Source organism: Macrosteles quadrilineatus, unplaced genomic scaffold (genome assembly GCF_028750875.1).
Source record: "Macrosteles quadrilineatus isolate MER2022 unplaced genomic scaffold, UCM_ALF_1.0 Scaffold_7__1_contigs__length_78375512, whole genome shotgun sequence".
In the NCBI taxonomy this organism is placed as follows: domain Eukaryota; kingdom Metazoa; phylum Arthropoda; class Insecta; order Hemiptera; family Cicadellidae; genus Macrosteles; species Macrosteles quadrilineatus.
The window spans coordinates 48,390,185-48,414,293 of NW_026542600.1; the positions used below are offsets into that span (position 1 = coordinate 48,390,185).

At 34.1% G+C, this 24,109-nt stretch overlaps 1 protein-coding gene across 1 annotated transcript in view; it reads right to left on the minus strand.

Moving 5' to 3' along the window:
- Positions 1–885: 885 nt before the first annotated feature.
- LOC128997900 (F-box only protein 28-like) overlaps positions 886–24,109 on the minus strand; it is a 33,978-nt gene continuing 10,754 nt past the window's right edge. The window contains exons 4-6 of the mRNA XM_054423706.1: positions 17,606–17,789; positions 13,699–13,858; positions 886–5,977 (exon numbers count right to left, since the gene is read on the minus strand). Coding sequence (XP_054279681.1) covers positions 5,530–5,977; positions 13,699–13,858; positions 17,606–17,789 — 792 coding nt within the window. The 3' untranslated portion in view covers positions 886–5,529. The remainder of the gene's footprint in view (positions 5,978–13,698; positions 13,859–17,605; positions 17,790–24,109) is intronic.

A 24,109-nucleotide genomic window follows, 5' to 3' on the forward strand; every position in this document is an offset into this window, starting at 1 on the left:
TTTTTTTATTAATGTAGTTAATGACCTTGTCCTTCCTAATATTAATAAAAACACCATAGGTATTGAATATACCCTTAGAACTCTAGGGCTTGACACTAAAACACATTTTCAGAACAAAGGGGAGTTTTAATGCCCTTAATAGCAATCAAATTAGCATAAATAAAAATATTGTTTGCCAAGGTGGATAAATTAGTTTGATTGCTTGAGTTGGTAATTAAATAACTAATATCCGTTATTGCTGCAAAATTAAATGTCAGGTAAATTTATGCTTAGGCATAAATGGCCATGGGAGTGAGTAACAGAGTGTATTGCTGGTAAATCATGAAATTGATGCCCCTCACCCGTCTGAAATACCATTCAAGTTATCTGCTCCAATTTTTTATGTTAAAATTCTTTTCACAAGCAAGCATGATTTATGAGCACTAACATTTTTTTTAAATGGTGGATGGGCTTAGAATAAGAACATCCACAGAAAGCTATAAAAAAACTTTTCAGAGCTTAAAAAAGGGTAGATTTAACATTTTTTCATTTAGAAAATACAAGAGTCAATTCTTTGATTGAACTGCACTTTTTGTGATGGCAAGATAACATTATCAAACAATTATTGTGAACATTTTCATTACAGAATTTTTTGCTTAGCTTTTTTACTAATCTGATAGTATTGAGAAAAAAATATTATGTGTTAACAGTAAAGTCTACTTGGAAACAGTCATTGCAAATTATCTGGGATATTTATAAAATATGTGTGGGTAAAACCAAAATGTCTGGATTCAGAATTATAGGACTTGCTTATTTCAATATGTTTCTTCATATTACAGCACTATCGCTTATTTTAACTGTTCTTCATGGGTTAGAAAACTAGCCAGGTTGTAAAAAGAACACATATTTAGATTGGAATAACTTTTATTTGGAAATCATTGTGTAAACTAATATTTGTTATAAAATGTAAGATTGTCTAGTGAGTTCAGTATATGCTGATTTACTGAAAACAGTACTTATGGTGAAATCTGCAGGAAGTTTTTAGCTAGCAAGTTATTTACTGCACATTGACTTGATTACAACACAAGATTGATTAATAACACACTGTGACAAAAAACATTTAAACACCTTAAACAGATGTACAGTAGCCACTTAACTAAAAAAAAAAACACATAAGGAAAATTAAACATTGTAAACGATTCTGCAAAATAAAGATCCTTTAAGCATGTGAACTTAATTACATAATTAAATATATAAACGCATATGCATTCTATAATATACACATAAGAATGAAAACTGTGGTATAAAAATATTTTACTATATCCACAATAATTTTAGCTTTTTGATACCCCATTGGATTATCATTTATGCGACTTCAATAATTTCTTCTCTTGAAGTATTTGAACATGTTATTAAATTGATGGAAACTGAAAAAAATATGTATGATAACTTTTGAAACATATGTTTACACTTAAAGATGGTAAAGCAGTGATATCAATTTCAATCACCACTTACCATCCGTTAAATGTATTTACCATCTTGTGAGTTAACATGATATATGTTTCAAAGTGTTATTAGATGTATTCTTTTCACTTTCCAAAACTTTATTCAATACAATATTCAATGCTCTTTAAAAGGCAATACAAATAATGTATATTTAAATGAATGTATGTGGTTGGAAAGGAGATTGAGACATAGAACTGGTTGAGTAAAAACTCGGTTTTGTTTTACCTTGTGGCAAAAAACTAGGGGAGAAGCAAGACATTCATTATCGCACTAAATGATTCCAAAATTATTTTTTGGCAGCACAATTCAGAGAATGGATTTTTTAAATTTCTTAAAAAAACCGTTTTCAAATCCACATATTAAATCTTTTGTGAGTATAACTTGGTACAAATAAATATATACTTAAAAAACAATGCATGTCCTATATGTCTGATTAACCTAGAACACTCATTTGAGCGTACAATCGAGTCAAACAATCAATACAATCAATCCAGTGGTACAGTAGAACTCCTGATATCCGGCCACTTCTAGGAAGTCAGTATTTCCCATAGGTTACAGAATGATGCAGTTGGGTCTCGCAATAATTTATTTGTGCTTTCAGTGCCAAAGGCATTTTACGTTTTGAAAGGGGACAGTCCAAAACTTGTTGGTTGTTACGACGGAGCATAACCACTCAGATACCCAGACGACTTGTCTGTTTGTTACATTTGAGTTCACTACTCAGTTGACCTGGTAGGCTTCACCTCAATATTTTTTTTTTTTTTGTTTCGCAATAGAGACAAGAAAGTTTGGCAGGAAGTTACGTACCATTTAACGCCTATTCCGAGTATCTTTTACCTCCATCTTTATTTAATAATAGTTAATGTTATCCGAATTCATAATTCTTTTACGTTAATACTTTTCTTTAAAAAAGTGTTTCATTGGTTGTACAAACACTAAAATTTAACATAGACACACAAAGAATACGGATACAATGATTTAACATAAAATTATGTGCGGCCATCCATAACACTCACGATGGACAACTCTTGAGTGAATGAGAGTTGCGTCGTGTCTGTCGTCATGCGTGTTATGGCCGGCCGCTTATTTTTTTATTTTAAACCGATGTATCCGTGTTCTTTGTGTGTACTGAATGTTACATTTATGTGTGTTGATGACGACAAGTGTTGAACGTTCAAGGTCTTGAAAATGAAACAACTGTAAGGAAACTAATCTCCCGAATTACTACACGTTATTATTAGGATAAAATTTATTGTTTTTATAATAGGTGGTTGGTTTATTCCCGTGGTGGCCGGATAAGGGTTCTACTGTACCAGGTTGATTGAACGAGTGGACAACGGCTTTTAGAGCAGCAGCCAGACATATTAAAGAGAAGAAACAGAATAAACTAGCAACAAAGCTGAAAATATGAGGTGTGATTAGCACCCTAACTCAAAACTTATGGAGATCATTAACTAAAAAAAAACTCTCTACATAATAAAACAACCTAGGAGTATTATTTCCAAATATACGTGCTTAACGTTGCAATAAGCCATTATGCATCTGTTGCAATAAAATAAAACATGTATATGTTGCAATAAAACCATTATGTATCAGTCACAATAAACCATTATGTATCTGTTGCAATAAACCATTATGTATCAGTCACAATAAACCATTATGTGTCTGTTGCAATAAACCATTATGTATCAGTCACAATAAACCATTATGTATCTGTTGCAATATTCCATTATGTATCAGATGTTTCTAATTCACTTGAATGCTCTAAGACTTACTTAAATCTCCTTTAATAACTTAAATATAGTTCTCTTTCTACATGAAATATAAATATGTATTTTTACAACCGCATTAAATAATTATGTTAAATTGAGTGTTTTGATAATTATTAATATCCACTTTAACAATCTCAAATGGAAGTTGACCCTTGAAAACATTCTCTGAATGGAAAAATATCATGAACTTTTATTAACATATAAAAATTGAAGGTAAATTAGTAAAATCGAAGAGTGACTGTTCCCTTTTAGATGTATATACATAGGCAAAAGCTAAGCTCAAGCACATAGTATCTAAACTAGCGTTTTGTTATTTTTACAGCAAAAAGCGCAGATCCATTTAACTCTATTTTTCACTGAGCTTAAATTTATTTTTGAATTAACACACCAATTTCAGCAGCTAGTATACCAGACATTAAAATATAGATATATTATGTACAACATCTAATACTAAATACAATTCAGGCTTCCCCACAATTTACACATACAGTATGTTAGGATTACATTTTCCTACCAAAGACATAGTGTTGTCAACAGTGATGTTTACAGAGAACCAACTAGAGTAACACATTTAACATGGTCAATTCAAACTTATTACCAGGAAAAATAAATATTGCTCCTCTATTGGGATTTTAACATTTGAAAAAGATAACAAAACCAACTGGCTAAGTTGAGAAACATCAATTTTATAAATAAAGGACCTTCATCCCAATACTTTGTTCTGGTTTTAGCAAGTTGTCCGACCATTAACATTTATTTACCTAGGAAGAATGTACTCCATTAAAGCCAGATCAATATTCAGTAAACATATCTTGAGTAATACATGCAAATATAGCCTATTATGTTAAGCAAAACAAAAAATAGACTGTCATAAATAATATGTGTAAGTTATATAATAATATGTGTATACGAACTGAAATAATACTTAATCGAATACCATTAAATTTTAATAAACCTTTCACTTTGTCTCTTAAGACATCATCAAAAGTTTGTAACAATAAGATAACTAATTCAAAATTATTTCACAATCTGTTGTTTGTGGCAACTTGATTATTGTCACTTAAAATGTTCTCAGGCAGATCCAATTAACGGAATTTGTATACAAAATAAACACATGCTGACTATGGGTTAGAGTTAACATGGTGCTTGACGACCGGATCATTTTAAACATAAATCCGTACAATATAGAGCCTTGATTAACTGAGCATGAACTGGATGTATAAATATATTTGTTATAACTTAAGATACAGAAGAATACTTTTTGAAACTAGTGATGAGACTGCTGCCAACTCGAGACAAGGGTCGAGTGAGACTCAATTTGTAGCTGCGGCAACCGTATATCATCTATACAAGTTGAGTAAGTCAAGTGACATGCTTTTGACCAACGGCATTAAGGTTTAGCAAGTCAATTCAACTCAATCTCAGCTAATAGTGTTAAGACTGGAAACTAAAATCAGTCTCACTGACAGATAGAGTGCTATTGAGAAGGCACTGCTCTACAAGACACAATACCAGCTGACATAACTATATTATGTTGTCTGCACAGTTTGGTGGCAAAGAAACAAGGCAGCATGATCAAGCAGGAAACTGTAAGGACTTTTTTAAACATTTGTAATTTTAATGGAAGTTGTACCTCATGTACTTCACTTCCTATTCACACTTGTTCATGTAAATAATTAATAATGTATGTTTTGAACCAATCCATTAATAGCACAGCTGTTTTAATATTATGTTTTGGGGTTTGTATCAGTGTTAACCAAGGATTTGGTCATTCAAGGTAGCTTCAGTCCACATTAACTTAGTTGATCAAGACTCAAAGGCAATTTTACTGATAAAATATTCAGCTAAAACAGAATTCAGTTCCAAAAAGGATATTTACTTAGATAAATATAGCCACGGTTGGAAGAAACTTGACAGGGAATTATGAATAAATTATTTGTAACTGAAAAATCTTTTGAATTATGTGATTTTGGTAATTTCATCATCATCGAGAACAGTATACAGGTTAAGTAACCAGAGAAGTTTGGCTTGAAAACCTGACTAACCGACAAGTATTATGGCAAATGTTATAGAGCGACAAATTCACTTTCTGGCATTAACATCGGTTTAACATCAATGCAACCAAATAAACAAATTAGTGACTACATCTTATGTACAAAGTTCATCCTATTGGCTTTAAGCCATTGCACAATCCTCTCAAAACTCAATACTTTCTGTCGTTAAATAAAAATAATACCTCATGGGAGTTCGGGGTATGTTCTGTAAATAAAGCTTAGTTACGTTTGTTTCGAGATTTCAAAACGTTCCTCTTCTTAGAGGGAGGACCGCCGGGAGTGGTTTTCTCAGCTGATAGTTTCCGCTTATTTCTCTGCTCCGGTGATTGGCCGGCCAGAGTCCACACGTCAGCTGATGAGGTGCTCGGGCCGGGGAACGGCTCCAACTCTGGGAGCATCACCATCTCAGTCTGCTCAGGCATGCTGACTGTGCCGCACGCCCCACATGTGGTGGACAGAGGTGACTTGGACCTCCAATACTGGAGCTCAGTCTTGCACTTGTTGAGCTCTTGTAGCATAGTGCTGAACTTTCTATTGGTTTCTTCAGTTTTCTTGTCGTACTCGTCCAATCGAGTCGCATACTCCAAGATCTGTTTCTGGTGGTCGGTAACCTTCCCACGACAGCATCTCAACTCTTTCCTCATCTGGCTAAGTTGATAGTTATATCTACAAATGGAGAAACAGAACAACCATTACTAAGAGCCAGTAAAAAATATTTTTACAGTATTTAATTGCTTAACCTTTTAACATGGGAATTTTATGTGATTTCTTTATCATTGTATTTTTAGGTAACTTTTTTGTATGTTTGTTTTGGTATATATATTTCATCAGGATATATTCATATTTAAATAAAATAAAAGCCTAAAAAATCTGGGTCCTCCTCTTCTATATTGGTGTAAAAAAAAAACAAAAAAACAGGAGTTGAGGTTAATCCCAACTAAAATCACTAATGCCTTCTACTTTCACCCAAGCCCGACATCCCTTATTTAGGTGGGCCTCCTAACCAGCTAAGCACACATTAGTAAGCGTAATATGTACAGTATTGCACACACACGGGATTCGAACCTTAGCCAACTCGCAATTGTTGACGACCTGTTTGTAATTGTGATTTACTTTAGGTTGAATATCAAATTGGTTAGATAAATCTTTGACCTAATAAGATTGAAGGGGTTTCAGTTGTTTTAACACGTGCTATAAATTCCACCCTGACCCCTTTGGTGTTAATAACAATAGTGAATGCAGTGATTGGAATATATGGATATTATGGGCATGAATAACAGGATGAGAAGGAAAATTACCTCTGCCGAAGTAAACCTGAAGACTAACCACTAGCCTAATGGGTTTGTACTCAGATATTTCAGTAAAGTTGTCATATTTATTCCCAATTAAAATGATCAAGTTTAGTGAGTACTTAAGTTTGCTGCTAAAGGGAAGGTAATAAAGTGTGTTTTTAGTGAATAGCTTTTTTAATGTTGATAGCTTAGTAAATTAATTTGCCAAATATTTTATTGAACAACGTAAACTGCAACAGTTTACTTATTCTCAATTACAATAAGATAAGAATTTTAAATTTGAGCTTATTTGAGCTTTTCTCTGTAATCATTTGGCTTAGGACAACACATATATATGCTAAATTATTATTTTTTAAGCTCTACAAAATGGTTTACAAAGAAATAGCAAAGTTTTATGTTTTAAGGGTCCAATTATGCTGGTTCGCGAATATGTTTAAATTTTACCAAAATCAGATCATTTTACTCAACGGACACATACTATATGAATTTGAACAGATAATGTTTTTCGTATCCGGGGACATGAAAACAAGTGAATAGGTTCCAGGATTTTACCATGATACTTATGATAATAAAAAGAGATTTGGTAATGTGAAAAGATGGTGTCGAGGAAAAATAGAGGGTATGAATGATATTATAAAAGGGTTTGAAATTAAGGAGGGAAAAGGCTTGAATACCAGTGTGAAAATGCATGAACAATTAGTGAGGAGACAGTCGAGTGTTTTTGCATCTTCTTGAAAATCCCGTTACACGCAAATGCCAAACATAAAAAATCGCGTTTGGGTTTAACATAAGAGCGAATTTAGAGTTTTTGCATCTCTGTGAAAATTAAGTTTAACGCTACCACTAATGGCGTAACTCATTGCAATGTAAACGTAAGAAGTATTTTATTTATCAATACTTAAAGGATAGGATTGTTTAATATACTTAGTTGTTTTTGCTTTTGTAGTTATAGAGAACATTTAACTTTGTCAGCTTTAGGAGCTATAACTGATCAAGGTTCTATGGTTTTGACATAGAACTTCTTTATCACACCATTTCATCATTTAGGGTGAATCTCAAACTTTTTTCTATATTGAAGAAAAATCCAAGCCAAAAATCTAATCACGCTTTAAAAATTAACTCAACATTCCAACTTAGGTTATTAATGTATGTTTAATTGTTTACACTTAACAGATGGCTTTAAAGGCTACAATAAATCGCTATGATAAATCCCGTGAAATAGCGGGCCACTATACCTTATTGAGCCCGGTAAACGCTAATCACTAAAAATTTACATTTAACGTTTAGCATATTTGGTTAACGTAAGGTGCAATAACTCTCTAGTAATTGTTAAGTAATACATTAATGATAGGGTAGGAATGTAAAAAATGATCTCAAAGTTCAAGGATTGAAGTGATGGAGAGTTTGTAAATCAGGGAGGGTCAAAAAGACACTTTTGGCCCTAGCAATAAACTATTGTTTTTGTCACATTACACTGTTCTGCAAGATTCTGTATATTGTTTATCTTTATAATTTAGTTCCCAAAATTACTCCTGTCTTGATTTCCTACAGGGTGTCTACTACATTCTGGATAAAAAATTCATGGACAATTCCCGTACATTTAAGGACACTTTGCCGTAACCTTTGTCGGTGTCATTAGGCCTACCGAATAATTTTCCTGATTTGTCAAACTGTATTAATCTTGTTATTCACTGTAGTTGTACCAGAGAGAAAAGTAAATAATAATAGATAAGAGTTAAAAATAACAAAATAGAAATTTATTGAAAGTAAACAAACATAGGCCTACCTATACTTTAGGTAAAGCTTTTATAGTGTAACAGAGAAACGCAATCATTGTCTCCTGCGATAGCGACAAATATCTCCATCAGTCACGTAAACTTCATAACATAGCTTATCCGATCCAGGCCGATTAATTTGGCATGATTCGCCCTGGCACAACGTTAGGTTCTCGACTACTTTTGAAAAAAAATCTTTAATGCATATTGTTAAACTCAATTCTTCAAGGTTTGGTAAGCGGCTATTAATAAGCGATAAGCACAGAGTAGGCCTAAGATTATTGTATTTTCATTTGCAAAGTTAATATCGACACATAGCAATCATTAGTTGTTTATCTTAGGCTCAATTACATTTTCTTAATATATTTTACAGCTCTTTCAAGAATCAAAATACCCAGGCCTAGACCTAATTATTTAGGAGGGCCTATATAAACTGAGTAACAATGAGGTTATAATAGCAGCAAAGTCACTATCATCATTCTAGTTCATAAGATTTTGATTGCTTAAAGCATACAACTCAATAAATAAATATATGGGAAACAAAAAACATTGAAACCTGAATAGCCAACAATATAAGACAAAGATACAGAAAATGCAATGACATAATTTGAAACCAAGCAGGCCTACATAGTGATAAAACATTAATGCAAACAACAATGCTTGTGGTTTTGTCAATTGAAAGATAAAATGTCCATAAAAAAGGGGTTAACTTACAAAATAAGACTGTAGATTATTTACATGTATGAAACCACAAACAGTTTTATGGCCGCGGCTTTCCGAAAGTACAAGTAAGAAGTGAAATTTAACAGCCATTATAAAGCTATTATTTTCACGATAAAATATGTTTGGGATCTAATAATAATTACCCTAGTAATAAAAAAAGAAGTTGTAAATGAATAAAAGTGATACAACTTTTATGAGCTAGCTGCTGAGTCAACAGTTCTTGGAAGTACTTGACTTGACACTTGATTGTCGTGATAAAATATTAATGGGTTTGAGATTGTTAATGGGATTTTTATTGCATAATTACTCTAGTAATAAATTATGAAAATGTAAACAAACATCTGATAAACCTTTTATGTGCTGCTAACCAACTAGCGATCAATAAAATTATGGCCCATTAAAAATTTTAAGAACATAGTCTAGCATTTAAGGACAATTCCCGTACATTTCATGGCCAGTAAAAATTTAAGTACAATTCCCGGTTTTCCCGGATTTCCCGGTTGGTAGACACCCTGTTCCTATGTAAAATCTGTTACCTAAGTGTATTTAATTTATTAGTCTGTTATGGCCATCGGAAGAAAGTTAATGCATAAGATATTACTAAGCATACACAGTGAGAAATTCAGGTTTAAGTCCATTAAGTAAGTTTTGATTGGTCTAAATATTGATAATGGGATACTTAATGTAGAAAAACATATATCATAAAGTGATGATTTACATAAATGAATTTTAATAAAGACACTACATTTATTAATTGGTACTATTTTCTTTAGCAATAGACGGATGTTCAAAAAACAGAAAAAGAAAAGCTTATTAGTTTTTTCCTAAAAAGAAATATGTCAGCCCTGCAACGCATGTATTAAAAACATTCATACTTTCATATATGGTTAAGAAATTGAACATTTTTTCCCAGTCATGTTTGGATTTATGGATTACCGGATATTATCTTTGGTATTAGAGGCCTAATATTTGGTATGATTGCTATTACAAATATAAACAAAACTAGAAAAATATATTCACTAGTGGATTTTTGTGCATTTAAGGATTAGAGTCGTAAAACATTGTCATTGAAGGTGGTAGATTGCCAAAATTATTTTAAAGGGCTGGGTGCAGATTGACCATGAATGATGGAATCACATTTTTTCCAAATGGCGAAATTCACAATGATTGTCTAGGTAGTAAATCTGTAACATAAGAAGTCTCCAATATAAAAAAATGTCTGCAACATAAAAAAAGCCTACAATATAAAAAATACCTGCAACATAAAAAAACCTGCAACATAAAAAAAAGCCTGCATCATAAAAAAACCTGCAACATAAAAAAGTACAGAATCATGACCAATTGATCAATTTAACAAAATTCACTCTTGTAACTTGATACTTTTGAAAAAATTTAGGAGGACCAACGTTTTTGTCACCAAAGTGTATTAGAGCCAGTTTGCATTAAGAAAAACAAATTAGCAAAGTCAACGTAAAAATAACTTGCAAGGGTAAAAACATTACTAGATTCACTTTAGACCTATTCAATAAAATATGTTCATGGCCCATACATTTTGGAATAAAGCGTTCAATGAGATTATGACTAAATTTTATATTTTTCTTTAAGTCTCATTAGATTTGGCCTTTAACACTTCCTCTACAATTTGGCTCTACAATTTTGATACGTAAAAATGGTTTTAAAGAAAGAAAAAATAAATAAAGTAAAAATTGGTCCTCCCCTAATTGGCATTACTGGACAATCTTTTATCATGAGAGGGATAGACTTAAATAAGAATAAGGAATTTTGAAAAGTATTTCCCCAAAAGTTGACACTTAAAGCACCCAAAAGCAATTAGCATGGTTAGTAGCAGCAGCAAAATAAAATAAAATTGGTTTGTAGTTGAAGTGGAATGCCCGTATGAGAATAGTTGATTTTTGTATGGATTGTGAAATATTTTTACTACCTGTCAGTTACAAGATGAACAAGGTTGGGAATTCATGACAAAATTTGCTAGGGGTAAAATTGCAACAAATATTTATATTTTTATTTTGGTAAACTTTTGTTTATAACATGTTGTGATATTTCTTTCACTCCAATCAACTATTGTCACTCACATTGGCACATACATGTTCCAGGGGTAAAATTTGGAATACAAATTATACATTAGTTTCCTTAGACTAGGTTAGTTTTCACACATACTAATAAGCTAGTATCCTGCCTCTTGGCGGAACAGTATTCGTAAAATTACAGAGAAAGTAATTTTGACAAATGTTTTGGGCCTATTATCATAGACCTCTTCATCTGAGCGGTAATCTAAAGACAGAATTGTCACATAAATTAAACCGCATATTTGTTAATAATCACTAGTGCCTTGTCCTTGGGCGGTTGGATTTTAAGTTGTGCATTAGTGTTATCAGCGTATTAGTGGTTCCCAACCATTTTATGCTTGCAACCCACCAAAACCTATACGATGAATTGGGGGAAAACCTGAAGAAATTGTAGATAAAAGTGAGTAGACGTATAAAATATACGTTAGGGGCGATGGGACTTCAGGGAAGGTCGTTAACATTTGAACAATGTTTAGGATGTTTTTCACGACCAAGGCCGACAGTGTTTATGCATCAGTTTTGATTGAGGCAGTGACAAGGCAAGGAAAATTATGCATGCGCGGATTGACTGAACGACACAAAGCTAACTGACAAGGTATCATATCTCTAAGACTACCTACGTCAATGGTTAACCCCAGTAGTCTAAAACAAACCGATTTGCAAGCAAAGTTTCTCCCACTTAAATGACTCTCATAATGAAATCTGATGAATGCCTGCTGCCGGCCTCATCATGCAAATGTATACGGCCTTCTGCAAACTTACTTAGTAACTTTTTCATTTTTCTTTCATATATCTGTTAACTGGCAACAGATTTCAATAGGTGTTGATCCCCTGCTACGAAGTAATTTATCACAGAACACAATTTGTACTTGAAGAAGCGTTGATTTTCCCTGCTATTGTTTTTTACAGAAGTAAAGAACACAACAGTGGTGCCTGCAGCTCATTGGAGATCTTTGTCCATGGAAACCCTCATGATACATGGAGCTTCATGAACAGGCAAGTTGCTATCAGAACGAAGAGTTCATTTATTATCAGCTCTAAGATGGTATATTACTGACGTGTAGACTGCTAGAAGTGTTACTAGGAGTTTCACTGCTCTTAATTAGCGTATGACCGATGTCGGGAGTTTTCGGTCCAGCCGAGAAGACTCTTGATGTCTGTAGTCCAGTCCGTGCTTCTTTACAGCTCTGAGGTGCGGAAGGTTGAGGATTACATGAAATTGTTCTGGTGAGGAGAAGACAATCCACCAGAGAAAAGCTTAAATCTTTAAGGGCGATGCACAAACAGAAGAGCACTCCCAAACACAATTTCCGGATATGACAAGAGATATGAAAACAAGAAACCCGAGGACTATGGACTTTCAGACTCATCAGGAAGACTGGACTGCTGGTCGCACTTTGTTCGGGACATCCTTCAGTCATGACAAATGACCTAGATCGGTTGCAGTCTAATAAAAACATTGGAAGCATTCCCATTCTCCACGTGTAAAAAGTTTGAAAATGCTGTCAGTGGAGAAGGTAATGGCTCTTATAATTTACGAAGGTGTTAGACAACGCTCGTCTTCACATAAACTGCATTACAAAGGATATCATGGTCCAATTCGAACCATGCAGCCCTGATTTGGCCTCAAGTCACTTCCAATTATTCTTGGACTTAAAATGACACGGGTGAGAAAAGATCCTAAAGCAATAAAGGGTTGGAAACCCAGTAGATTATTTCTGCATTGTCGGCGGAGGAGAGTGAGGCTACAACAGTGACAGTTATGATTCCTGTGTCTTGTTGTTTTAATAAATTATTTTGTTTTAAAGTTTGATTGTATATTTACATTTAGAATCAGGTTATAAAACATCTAAACCAGAGGTCTGCGAATACACTGTAGGATGAGGTGAAATGGATGAAATGGTGGGTACCAGAAACACCAATTTTTTATGAGTGGATCTCTGACACCTTGTACTAATGACCGAGAAAATAATCTGTGAAGTGTGTAGCACAATTCAGTCCCAGGAAACTTGTTAATAGCCCTTGATATCCTATGTTCAAACAATCATCTGTCAATGTTATGTTGGATCTTATTTTCACATTGATATGTTAATTTAGCAGTTTGCAACATTGGGAATTAAAAAAGATTTCCCAATTGTGACAGTTTATATAAAATTGAGAGAAGGTAGATTGTGTTGTTGTTAGGTTGATTGTTCTGCTATGTTTGGTGTTTCGGTATTCATTTCCACTTCCACATCGGTATATGGTTAAAGTATCCGCAACTGTATGAGTCGTACGAGTGTAAATTTGATCAGAATATAAAAGCTAGTTTTATTTAAGCGCCTCGAGTAAAAGCCAGTTTATTTTTTCCTCTCTTTAATGTTTTACTTGATTAACCTTCATACTTAAGATAACCCTTTATAACATTCATGTGATATGTAAGTATTATTATTAATATAGGTTTAGGCCTAGTGGGCTGTAGCCTTAGGTTGGGAAACACTGAGCACGCTAAAAATTGTAGTTTACTTTACCTTTTCATGCCTTGTTTGATCTTGCGAATACGTTTGCGCAATACCATGTTGCTTTGTTGTGGTGCTCCACGATCATCAGATTGCGTGGTTGTTGGTGATTCATCGCCTTTTCCGATTCCATGTGGTGGTGAGTCTAAACTCATATACTTGTTGCTCGTAGCTGAAAAGCACTGTGTTTAAAATCACGCAACAAAATAGTTTCAAAACACAGGGACAGAAGAAGTATAGGATAACTCATGCATGGTGTTGTTTTAACCTCAATACATAACTTACTCCAAGGTGACTTTCCTGTAGTGTTTTTTAATACCCAAGACCTCGCGAGTCTTCAGGTTTTGTAGGCTTTTCTTTGCGAGCTTGGCTCTTTGCTCATCAAACCATTGTTTCATAGCAACCAATTGATAGTAGCATCTGCATTTAAGGCAATCCTCTTCTGTAGTCCTACATACCTTTGTATGTGCAAGATAACCTGTAAGCCTGTTGGTCAATTTCTTAACTTCTTTCTTATTTGTGCCTGGAAACGTAAGCTTAAAATAACAATACAATACAACAGCTATAACTATTTCAACAAATTCAAGTAAAAACTCAAACAATGAAAAGAATCATAGATTGCTCATCGAAATAACAAATGTATAATCAAGTAAATTAAATGTCATATCATTACAATAGTGTGTGAGGATAATTTACATAATGCTTAACTATATTTGGTGAGAATGTTTGGAATGGTCTAAAGACAGGTTTCATTTAGAGTTAAACAAAATATTGTTTATATAGACACAAATGTTTACATGCCAGCCGCAATACGGTTATTGGGACGATTTTGTACAAGTGCTTTAAGCAGTACCAATGTTTGTTGATGAGACCCACAACAAAGAAATGGGAATAATCTTCTGTTGGAACATAAGTGGAACCCAAAGAAGAAAACAATACCGTAATGAATCGAATCCAGTGGTACAAGCAAAAGAATACGTTAAATTTGCATTACATAATTGGTACCAGATACACGTGCAGTACAACAGGGCACTTAAATTTACCAACAATACCAATATTGAAAGGTGTGATCTGTTTTAAGGACCAGATGCAACAGTAAATAAAATTGCTAGAGTCAGCTATACACCGCCAGGTGAGATTATGCAGTACATCCAACGTCTGAAACGGACCAACCACTTGTAATAATAAGAAGTAAATGTGGCAGAAAGTTTGTCATAGTATACAGAGCAAATATGAAGAAAATTGGTATACCCTAGTTTGATGAGATTTTCTTGTAAACCGATAAATTATGTCTGTTGAACGCCAATTCACTACCTTTTCTGGCCGAATACTTATCAAAAGAGTTCAATCTTAACAATCTTTCATGATTTGAAGCACGTGATTTTAAATGTAAAGAGAAACCCTTTTTACATTGTAGGCTGTTTTTTTGTATGTTTACAAAAAATCAAAAATTCAATATAAAGAATTATAATTAGCTCATTGCTTGACATTATACAAGCAAATAATATATTAGTTAACTTTAGGCACATACCTCAAAAATATCAACAATCTCTCTCCCACTGATAGAATTTGTTGAAAGCGTGTACTATTAAAGGCACAGTAGACCTGCAACCTTCCACATTCTTGAAAATCTATTATTTAATAGAACATTTTTTGAAAATTTCCATCAAATTCTTTTAACAGTTTGGTCTCTACAAATTGGCTTGAATTAATAGCATCAATAGACCAATACTGTACAAATGCACCCACCATCAACGATTTCACACTCTCTTTTTGCACCTTCTTCTTTTCAGCATTAAAAGCAATAACACAGGCTTGTCCTCACTACTTGACATCATGTCTTCAACTAAAAATTTTAGTTAACAACGAAATTATGCTGAGTTTGCGTCTCTAGCGTGACTTTGCGACTAGCATTAGTGTGTAAGCGCTTGCTATAGACATCCGACATGTATTTTGCAAGTTGCAATAAAATGCGCGTCGTACCAATGTGTAACCCGTCTTGGAATCAAGTAGAACTCAAAGAAGAAAACAATAATGACTCAATTCCAGTGGTGCTAGCTAAAGAACACAGGAAATTGGCATTACATAATTGGTATAGCCAGATATATTTTTACATCATAGATGGAGGAATGAAACAAGCAACCTACAAAGATTTGCAGATAATTGCAAAAACATTAGGCATACCATGATGTTAGAGCCTAAACCTAAAAATATAATAATTTAGCATTAAAATTTCTTTTCCTTCTGTCCCAAATAATGTGTTGATACATATTTTAATTTGCTGCCAAGAAACAGCTGATACTTTACGCTACTCCCCTCCCTCAGGGAAAGGACGATGCCACCTCACTCACACTTGGGACTCCTGCAGACTGGCCGCCCCGGCCTACAAGGTCAAGCTAGTGCCCACCGACGCTATGATCCGTATTTCATTATGTACTAAATATATGTTTAATATACCAGTTTTTCATAACAGACAAAGTCTAGCCAGTATTTCATTTCCCCACCCTTACCCTGATCAAGAACAAGGCACCAGTTCCATGCTCCACGCTGTTACCAAAGAACCCCGCTCGTCTTGAAGACATCTGTAGAAGGTAGCTCCACACCACACCTATCTTAATAAATAAATTAATTCCGCCCCGAACACATGAAATCTCAAGAATAGTGCTTTACAGAAGCACACCCAAGGCAAACAGATCATAGACACCAAGAAGCAATTCAAAGTTAAAAAGAATTCAATAAAATTTACTGCAGCATAAGCTGAGGGCGTACATCTGAGAAATCGTAAGATTTTCTGTTGGAACAAAACTAGGAACCAAAATGATAAGAAATGTGAATCAAATCCAAAGAAGATAAGAAATGTGAATCAAATCCAGAGGTTACATCATTATTAGACCAGATATATTTTCACATCATAGATGAAGGAATGAAACAAGCAACCTATTAAGATTTGCAGATACAAAAGAACAAAAGTAGGAACCAAAGATAACAGATGTGAATCACATCCAGTGGTCACATAATTGGTAGAGCCAGATGTCATAGACGAAGGAATAAAACAAGATCCCTATAAAGATTTGCAGATCTGTAAAAAAAAATTGCATGCCATAAAATCTCAAGAGGCGTACAGCAAAGAAATTGGAGTGATCCTCTATTGGAACAAAAGTGAATCTAAAGAAGAAAACAATAATGACTCTATTCCAAAGGTGCAAGCAAAAGAATACAGGATATTTACGTTACATAATAGGTAGAGGCAGATATATTTTTACATGATAGAGGAATGAAACAAGAAACCAAATTTTTTTTGGAAAATATTAGGCTTACTTCATATTTTTAAATGTTTTTTTTTCATTTGTCTTCATGTTATATTGAGTATTTATATGAATGTATTTGATGACTCTAATAATGAATGAAGCATTCTTGATAAGATATCACTTGACAATGCCTGAAAAGGCGAAACACGTTGTGAGTTGGACCACCAAACTTTGTTGAACTGTTGGTTGGTGTTAGAGTTAACTTAAAGTAGAAAAGGGAAGATATGATGTGTCGTGATGTTATAACTTTAATACTTATTTTACAGTTATTGTCATTACCTATTGTTTTATGTTTATGATGACCGTGGATTCGTTCTAAAACATTTACTGAAAATCAAAATGGAAGTTTATTTAAGTCAGGTAAGGTATGTTATAGATTTTTAAAACACAATTTACATGTTATCCAACTCTACTGTTGATAGGTTTGTATCTTATTGCAAAGGACATATAACTAACTAAGTTCAAGCAGGGGGACTCAGTTTCTTTGATACATAACCCAACAATGCCAAAATAATGTTTAAAGAGGCAAACAAAAGTTACTGAGTTTGATTAAATTAGAGATAAATCAATAAAAATAAATTGAACTTATAACTACATGTTGGAATACTCACAGCTGAAATCCAGAAAATCAGTACCAAAGTATGCAATTTCTGGGAGCGTTGGCTCAATACGCTCCTTGAAGTATTCCATTGCCATCGTGGACAAGTCGAAAAGCTCGTCCGTTACTTTATAAGGGCGAGCCAACTTGGGGGTTACCTTGATGTAATGCAAGATACGATTAACTTCATCTAGTATCTGAAACGTCAAGCACATCATCAGAGTTGCTTATTATGCTAAAAAAAAAAACAAAAAAAACTACAATAGCATTGAGAAGTAAGGGAAACAAAACTGTCTGTTTGGTAAGAATCAAAATCCGTCAAAATGCTGATAACTGTCGTTTCAGACTGCACTGTTTTTTCAGAACAGTAGAGAAGTAACTGTTTTGAATTGGCTAAAGACCTCACAACTCACAACATTCTGATAAGTTGCTAGGGATTTGTAAGACAAGCCACATCACCCAAGTGGAAAATCTCACAAATTTCCATCGAATTAATAATAGCTAAACTGAGCCACTAAACTGAGAAACAACATCTAAATATTTTGCAGAAATATTTCTCATTCAAAGAGGGTATACCACCTAATCTAATGAGGGAAATATACAATATTGTGTCACTTTCTTTCAAACCATTAAATCCAAGTCACATTAGATCTTTCAACTGTCCATATGGAAATTTACTGAAATTGAGACAACCTTTTGGCATACTTTAATCACAGCCCCAGGATTAACAAACCAAAAATTTAAATTCAAAGCTTCTGCTAGGGTAGTTTTTTTACAAAATAGCCAAAATCATTCCTCGTTTGACTTTTTCTTATTTGGTGAGTGTTGGTACTAGTAATGATTAAATTCAGTACAGTAATAGCTAAAATCTGCAATTTCAACAATTCCTGAAGATTCACGCTGCAAGAAGAACCCTGTATGATTCCTAAATTCTTGTTGAGTGGATACCCTGCTTTAAGTGAATAGAAGATAAGAGTATATAAAAATGCTAGAATATGTACATGGAATCCAGTGTAGGATAGATAACATCACAAGTGGTACAGTAGAACCTCATTTATCCGGGGTAATGGGGGGGGGGGGAGAGACCACAGATAACTGAAAACCACGGTTAATCCAACACACCATAAACATGTATTACAAATTCATAAAACGCCTAATACTATATAAATGGACATTATGTGATGATTAATTTGCATTTTACATAATCAAAATACAGTTAGTATTGCGCAATCGTAATTTATGCAATCGTCAATTGAAGTTGTCTGTGAAATTGCTTCTCTATTAATTTAGTGTTTTATTCGAGAAAGAAATATCTTTTCAGTGTAAAAGTGTGAATAAGAAAAACAGTATAATATACTGGATTTGCAGATAGTTTAAAAACAGCCTTCTGTAAGTTTAAAAGTTGATTAAAATCAATTTTCAAAAGACTTACTTAGGAAGAAGTCAAAGCACATGTATTTCCAACAGCACTGATATAGTTAAATTCTGATATAAGATTTTTTGTTCCACTAGTAGTTTACCACTATTGATAGATTTGTGATTTTTGACAATGATTCTAAACTTTTAAATAAATAACTTTATAATATCTGATGTGTTGGTTAGAAGCTGAAGTTATAGACACTGACTTCCGTAGTCTACTCAATCAGGTTGCAACAAACATTATTGTCTGAAACAGCACTGCAGGTTTTGAGGTGGAGTTTGTTTGGCTATCGGCAGATCAGCTTATCAGCGCTGACCTCTGTACTGTTCTGCTTAACCTGGATACATATACCTACTCTTGTTTCAAGCTTATCAGCTGTTGACTAAATCACCCTTTTGTTATTGTTTACTTTCTGCACTGACCTTGCCTATGAATGTGATAATCATTGCTATTACAAAAAATTGTTTTTAAATGAGTATTATGATTAGTAAAATTTTATTTTATTGATGGATTTCAGCGTCATTTGTAAATAACAATTCAATAATGAACACTGACAGCCAAAATAAATATAAGTATGGAGTATGTGAAAAAGTGTTTGCAAAGGTGACAGGTCATCCACCCTGGCCAGCTATAATTGAAAAGCATGAATCGAATCACTTAACAAATATAAAGTGACTTTTTACGGTGCCTGTGAAATAGCTTTTGTCAAATAAATTGATATTTATCCTTACTTGGAAAATAAATCTTGTTTGGGAAAGTTGAAAAGCAAACAATTTAAACAATTTAATTTTGAGTCTTTGAACAAGACTCAAATGAAATGTTTAAATGTAAGTAATATTGAGTGAATTTTGAGCTGCTCTCCTGTCATGTAACTCATATACACAAGAAAACCCTTCGGCATCCAACAGTCCTTTGATTTCAGCTCAACTACCATATGTAGAAATGAAATGAATTATTTGTGTACATGTTGTATTAATACGGTTGATACCCAAGTTATCTCAGAAGTTGTATCTGAAAATACCACAGCAAGTTGCAAGATTTTGAATAATAGCTTTGTCACTGATATAAATAATCAACTCAACACACTGTAAATCAGGAGATAAGTGTTACTAAAACCAATTTACCTGCAGGGCCAGTCACTAACAAAATTGGTCTTTCTCTTATAAACAACGAATGGATCACTGATTTCTAATACCAGTCAACGATTCACAAGCTGTGGACAAGCCTGGAGGCTGTGGCTCACACTGGAGCCTACTGGTTTACATCACAAGTGAGAAACGGTATTTGTACATTGACTCAGCTAAAACAAACAACTACTCCCATGCTTTGAAAACTGCACAATCACTACAAAAATATTTTAAATGTACCAAAGAATTAGATACAACTGCTATAACTATCCCAAGACAACTGAATGCATATGACAGTGGAATATATGTACTGCTATACACAGATGTCATAGTTCAACTCATCTTGCAAAACACTGGAATATCACTTCATGAACACTGGAAATCACTTCTGCCAGTCATAACTGAGAGTGACTTGTTGACAAGAGAGGTCAACTGGCAATATTGATTAATAATATTTCCGAACTAGGTGTTACATCAAAAACAATAGCTGCTAAGATGCTAAGGCCAGACAATTTGCATAATGTAGATAGTAATGAAAATAAAGCACCACAAAGACCAACAACAACAACAAATCATAACATAAGAAAAGAATCTTGGAAAACAGTCTCAGGGAAGTCAGGCGGACCAGTAAGAGAATTTTTACCAACCCTCCTAACAGCACCATACCATGTAGAAAGCACTTTGAATGTTTATCGGAAGAAGTGCAGGATAATTTAAATTTAGCAACGACAACTACCACAGTTTCTCCATTGCAAATACATCAACATAAGACCGTCAATAATAAGACAATGAAACAAAAATCTCAAGACTCCAATAAAAAAGCTTTTCTTTTGTTTGCTGACAGCCAAGGTAAAGACCTGAGTAACTACTTAGATGGAACAATAGGCAATCACTTAAATGTGTTTGGGCACACACAACCTGGAGCCCCTTTGAAGCAAGTGGTCGAACCAATGAAAAACAATCTAGCTATGAAAAACTACGGTAAAGAAGATTGGATCTTAGTTATAGGTGGTTGTAATGACTTGGCAAATTCAAATTTAAATAATGCCCATTTGGTTGATTAGTGTACAAAGAATTTAGTGAATACTCTTGAAAATAAAATTAAAAACTGTGAAAACACGAACATTATTATATCTACAATCCCGTATCGGTACGACCTTGGCCATAATGATTTTGAACAAGAAGCATTGGTAATGGTGAACAATCAAATAAGAAAACTTGCATATAAATATCCCAATGCACGCCTACTTGATCTGTGGCTTTTAAAAAGATATCATCACACAAGGCATGGTTTCCATCTAAATCGTAGAGGGAAAACCTATGTGGAAACTACTTAAGCCAAATCATAAACAAAACATCAGGCATAGCTGGAAAAAGTGAAGAAAATCTACAGACTCTCTGATAAAGACGGGGTGGATAACACCCCGGAATCAACGTAATTGATAAAGACATGACTCAAGTTTAAGGGAAAAACGAGGAGACTCCACAGTTGCATTTGCACATTGCATTTCTGACAACTTTGGCGATGAAAGACAAATGTCAGCTGGTGTGGCTGTGAATTTCAAAAAAGAATTTGGCAAACCAACTAACTACTTGGGACTGTCGATGACCATTTAACGTATCAGCAAGTTGAAAATGGTGCTGGAGCATATGGTTTGGTCACCAAGCTAGCCTATAATGAAAAACCAGTTCAAAAAGACTACGACGAAGCCTTCAAACAGCTTACTAAGAGCTTTCAGGAAAAACAGTCCCGACGGCTAATTTGCTCTCCTCTTGGATGTGTTAGAGATTTAGTCCCAATCAAACATTGTATTTAAAAAAAATTGCTTCCATTTTATTTTTGTCAAATGAACTGTGATGTTTCAAAAACAATAATGGAGGACCCTACTGCATATAAAAATTAGTGATGGTCGGATCCGGATATCGGACTACCGGATCCGCCGGATATGAGCTAGAACCGACGCCCGATCGGATCCACAAAAAGTCGGATCTTGGGCTGGATCCGGTTTTAATGGATCCGATTTTTTTTATACTATTAACACAAAACGGGCGAGTATTAGAGATTTCGAGTTCGAGTAGAGTACGGCCTTGAAACTCGAGCTTATCTTTGAACTCCCCAGTTTGGTTTAAAATTGTAAAAAATCAATATTTGTTGAAATGTAACTTGTGTTTACATAAAATGTAATTTGTATTACTGTAGATTCTACAGTAATACAAAAATAAAAATAAGCAAGAGGTAGTTGTCCTAACCTATTTTTATAACTGTCACGACAGAATAGATCAACTCAAAGCAGTCGCCGGCAACTGACTGGCAATGCTATACTGACTTGACACAGAATAGAATGACATGATCGGTAGTGATTTTGTTTTAAAGTAGGCCTACTGTTTCACGATAGAAAATTCCACTACTGAACTGTTACGCAAGCAATAAATTTATGTTTATAAAAGTCAGAATAGAAACACTATAAAGGCAAAACAATAGAAGGGAGGGAGGGGTTGTGCCATGACCTCGAAATGAGAGGAATAGCAACAATGAGTAGGGGGTTGGGGGGGAAGGGAAGGACCTTTGAGCTATATTTAGACTAGACTTTCACCACTACCCAAATGGCTGGGTACGGGGATTACAATAGCAGGTTTTTTCCTTGCATGGTTTGACTTTTGTCTTTTTGTGTAAGGGATTTGAATAATCAAAAATATAATTTGAATTGACCACAATTATTTAGCATTGATAATACAATTTGCAAGGGACCAGGAGGAAATAGACCAAAACACTAAAATTAATAGAATAACACACAAAGTAAACAAGAAATGAAATACAGAACACGGTGATTTAACACTGTCACTCAATTTTGTTGTCTAGAAGGGTCGGTGAACTAATCAATAAATACTAGAAGGGTCGGTGAACTAATCAATAAATAGCCAAAACCAGTTTCCTCCCCCTCTTGCAGTCTCACCACCACCCCCCCTAAGCCGGGAGGCCCAACACTTTGTCCTTGAAACACCCTAGCCTCTGAAACAATAATCCCTTACACCCGCGTTGCTGTAACAGGTTTATAAATGCGTTCACTATTTTCCATTTTCAAGAATTAACAATCAATTATTATTATTTGCAAGTTACAAATAGGAAACTACGTGACATTATGGTATTCAATGACCCATGTATTATCAAAAATTAATAATTCATTACTTATTTTGATAATAAAAAGCATTCATTACAGCACGCAGCATTTATTGATATATATATATATATACAATCATCAAAGTATCTGTTACTTTATACAAAATAAAATAGGTACAAAATTGTGTGGCCAGTCAAACTTTATAAACAAACATTTTATTCTATAAAATACAGATGGTAAATAGGGGTTGGTTTAAAGGAAATAAAATACAAAACACATTAATTAATTATTTTGATAAACGATAGAAAGGTTATGGGATTGATTGAACTAAAATAACCGCAGGGAAACTTATAAGTAGAAAAGTCGTCAACCACAATCCGTTTAATCAGTACATCGTTAGAGAGAGAGAGAGATAGCAGATAGGGGCGTTTGATAGGGAATCTGAAAAAGTGAACAAACAAGGAACAACGACGTGACAATACTCGTTTATAGCCTTATTGTCTCGCCCACTACATTTGCACACGTGACCACTTTTTGTTTCATCCTTATCTTTCATCCGTCCCAAAATGGAATTCCTGAAATAGTTTGTTGGTATAATCTCCCCTCCCACACAAGGCGCAGTGCTCAGTGCGCACTGTAGGTTGTCACGGCAACCGTGTGTCGTCATAGCGACGAACCAATCACGCGCTCGCACTGCGTTGAAGATTACGACACAGACACAAATAGCTGTGTTAGAAAGACAACGCGATAGGTGGTAGTTTGTTTCTTTCGTATCTCCTCAAAATTACGATCGATAATCAGATAATCATTGCGCAACGTAGAATTGTGATAACTGTTTTCAGTAACGGCAC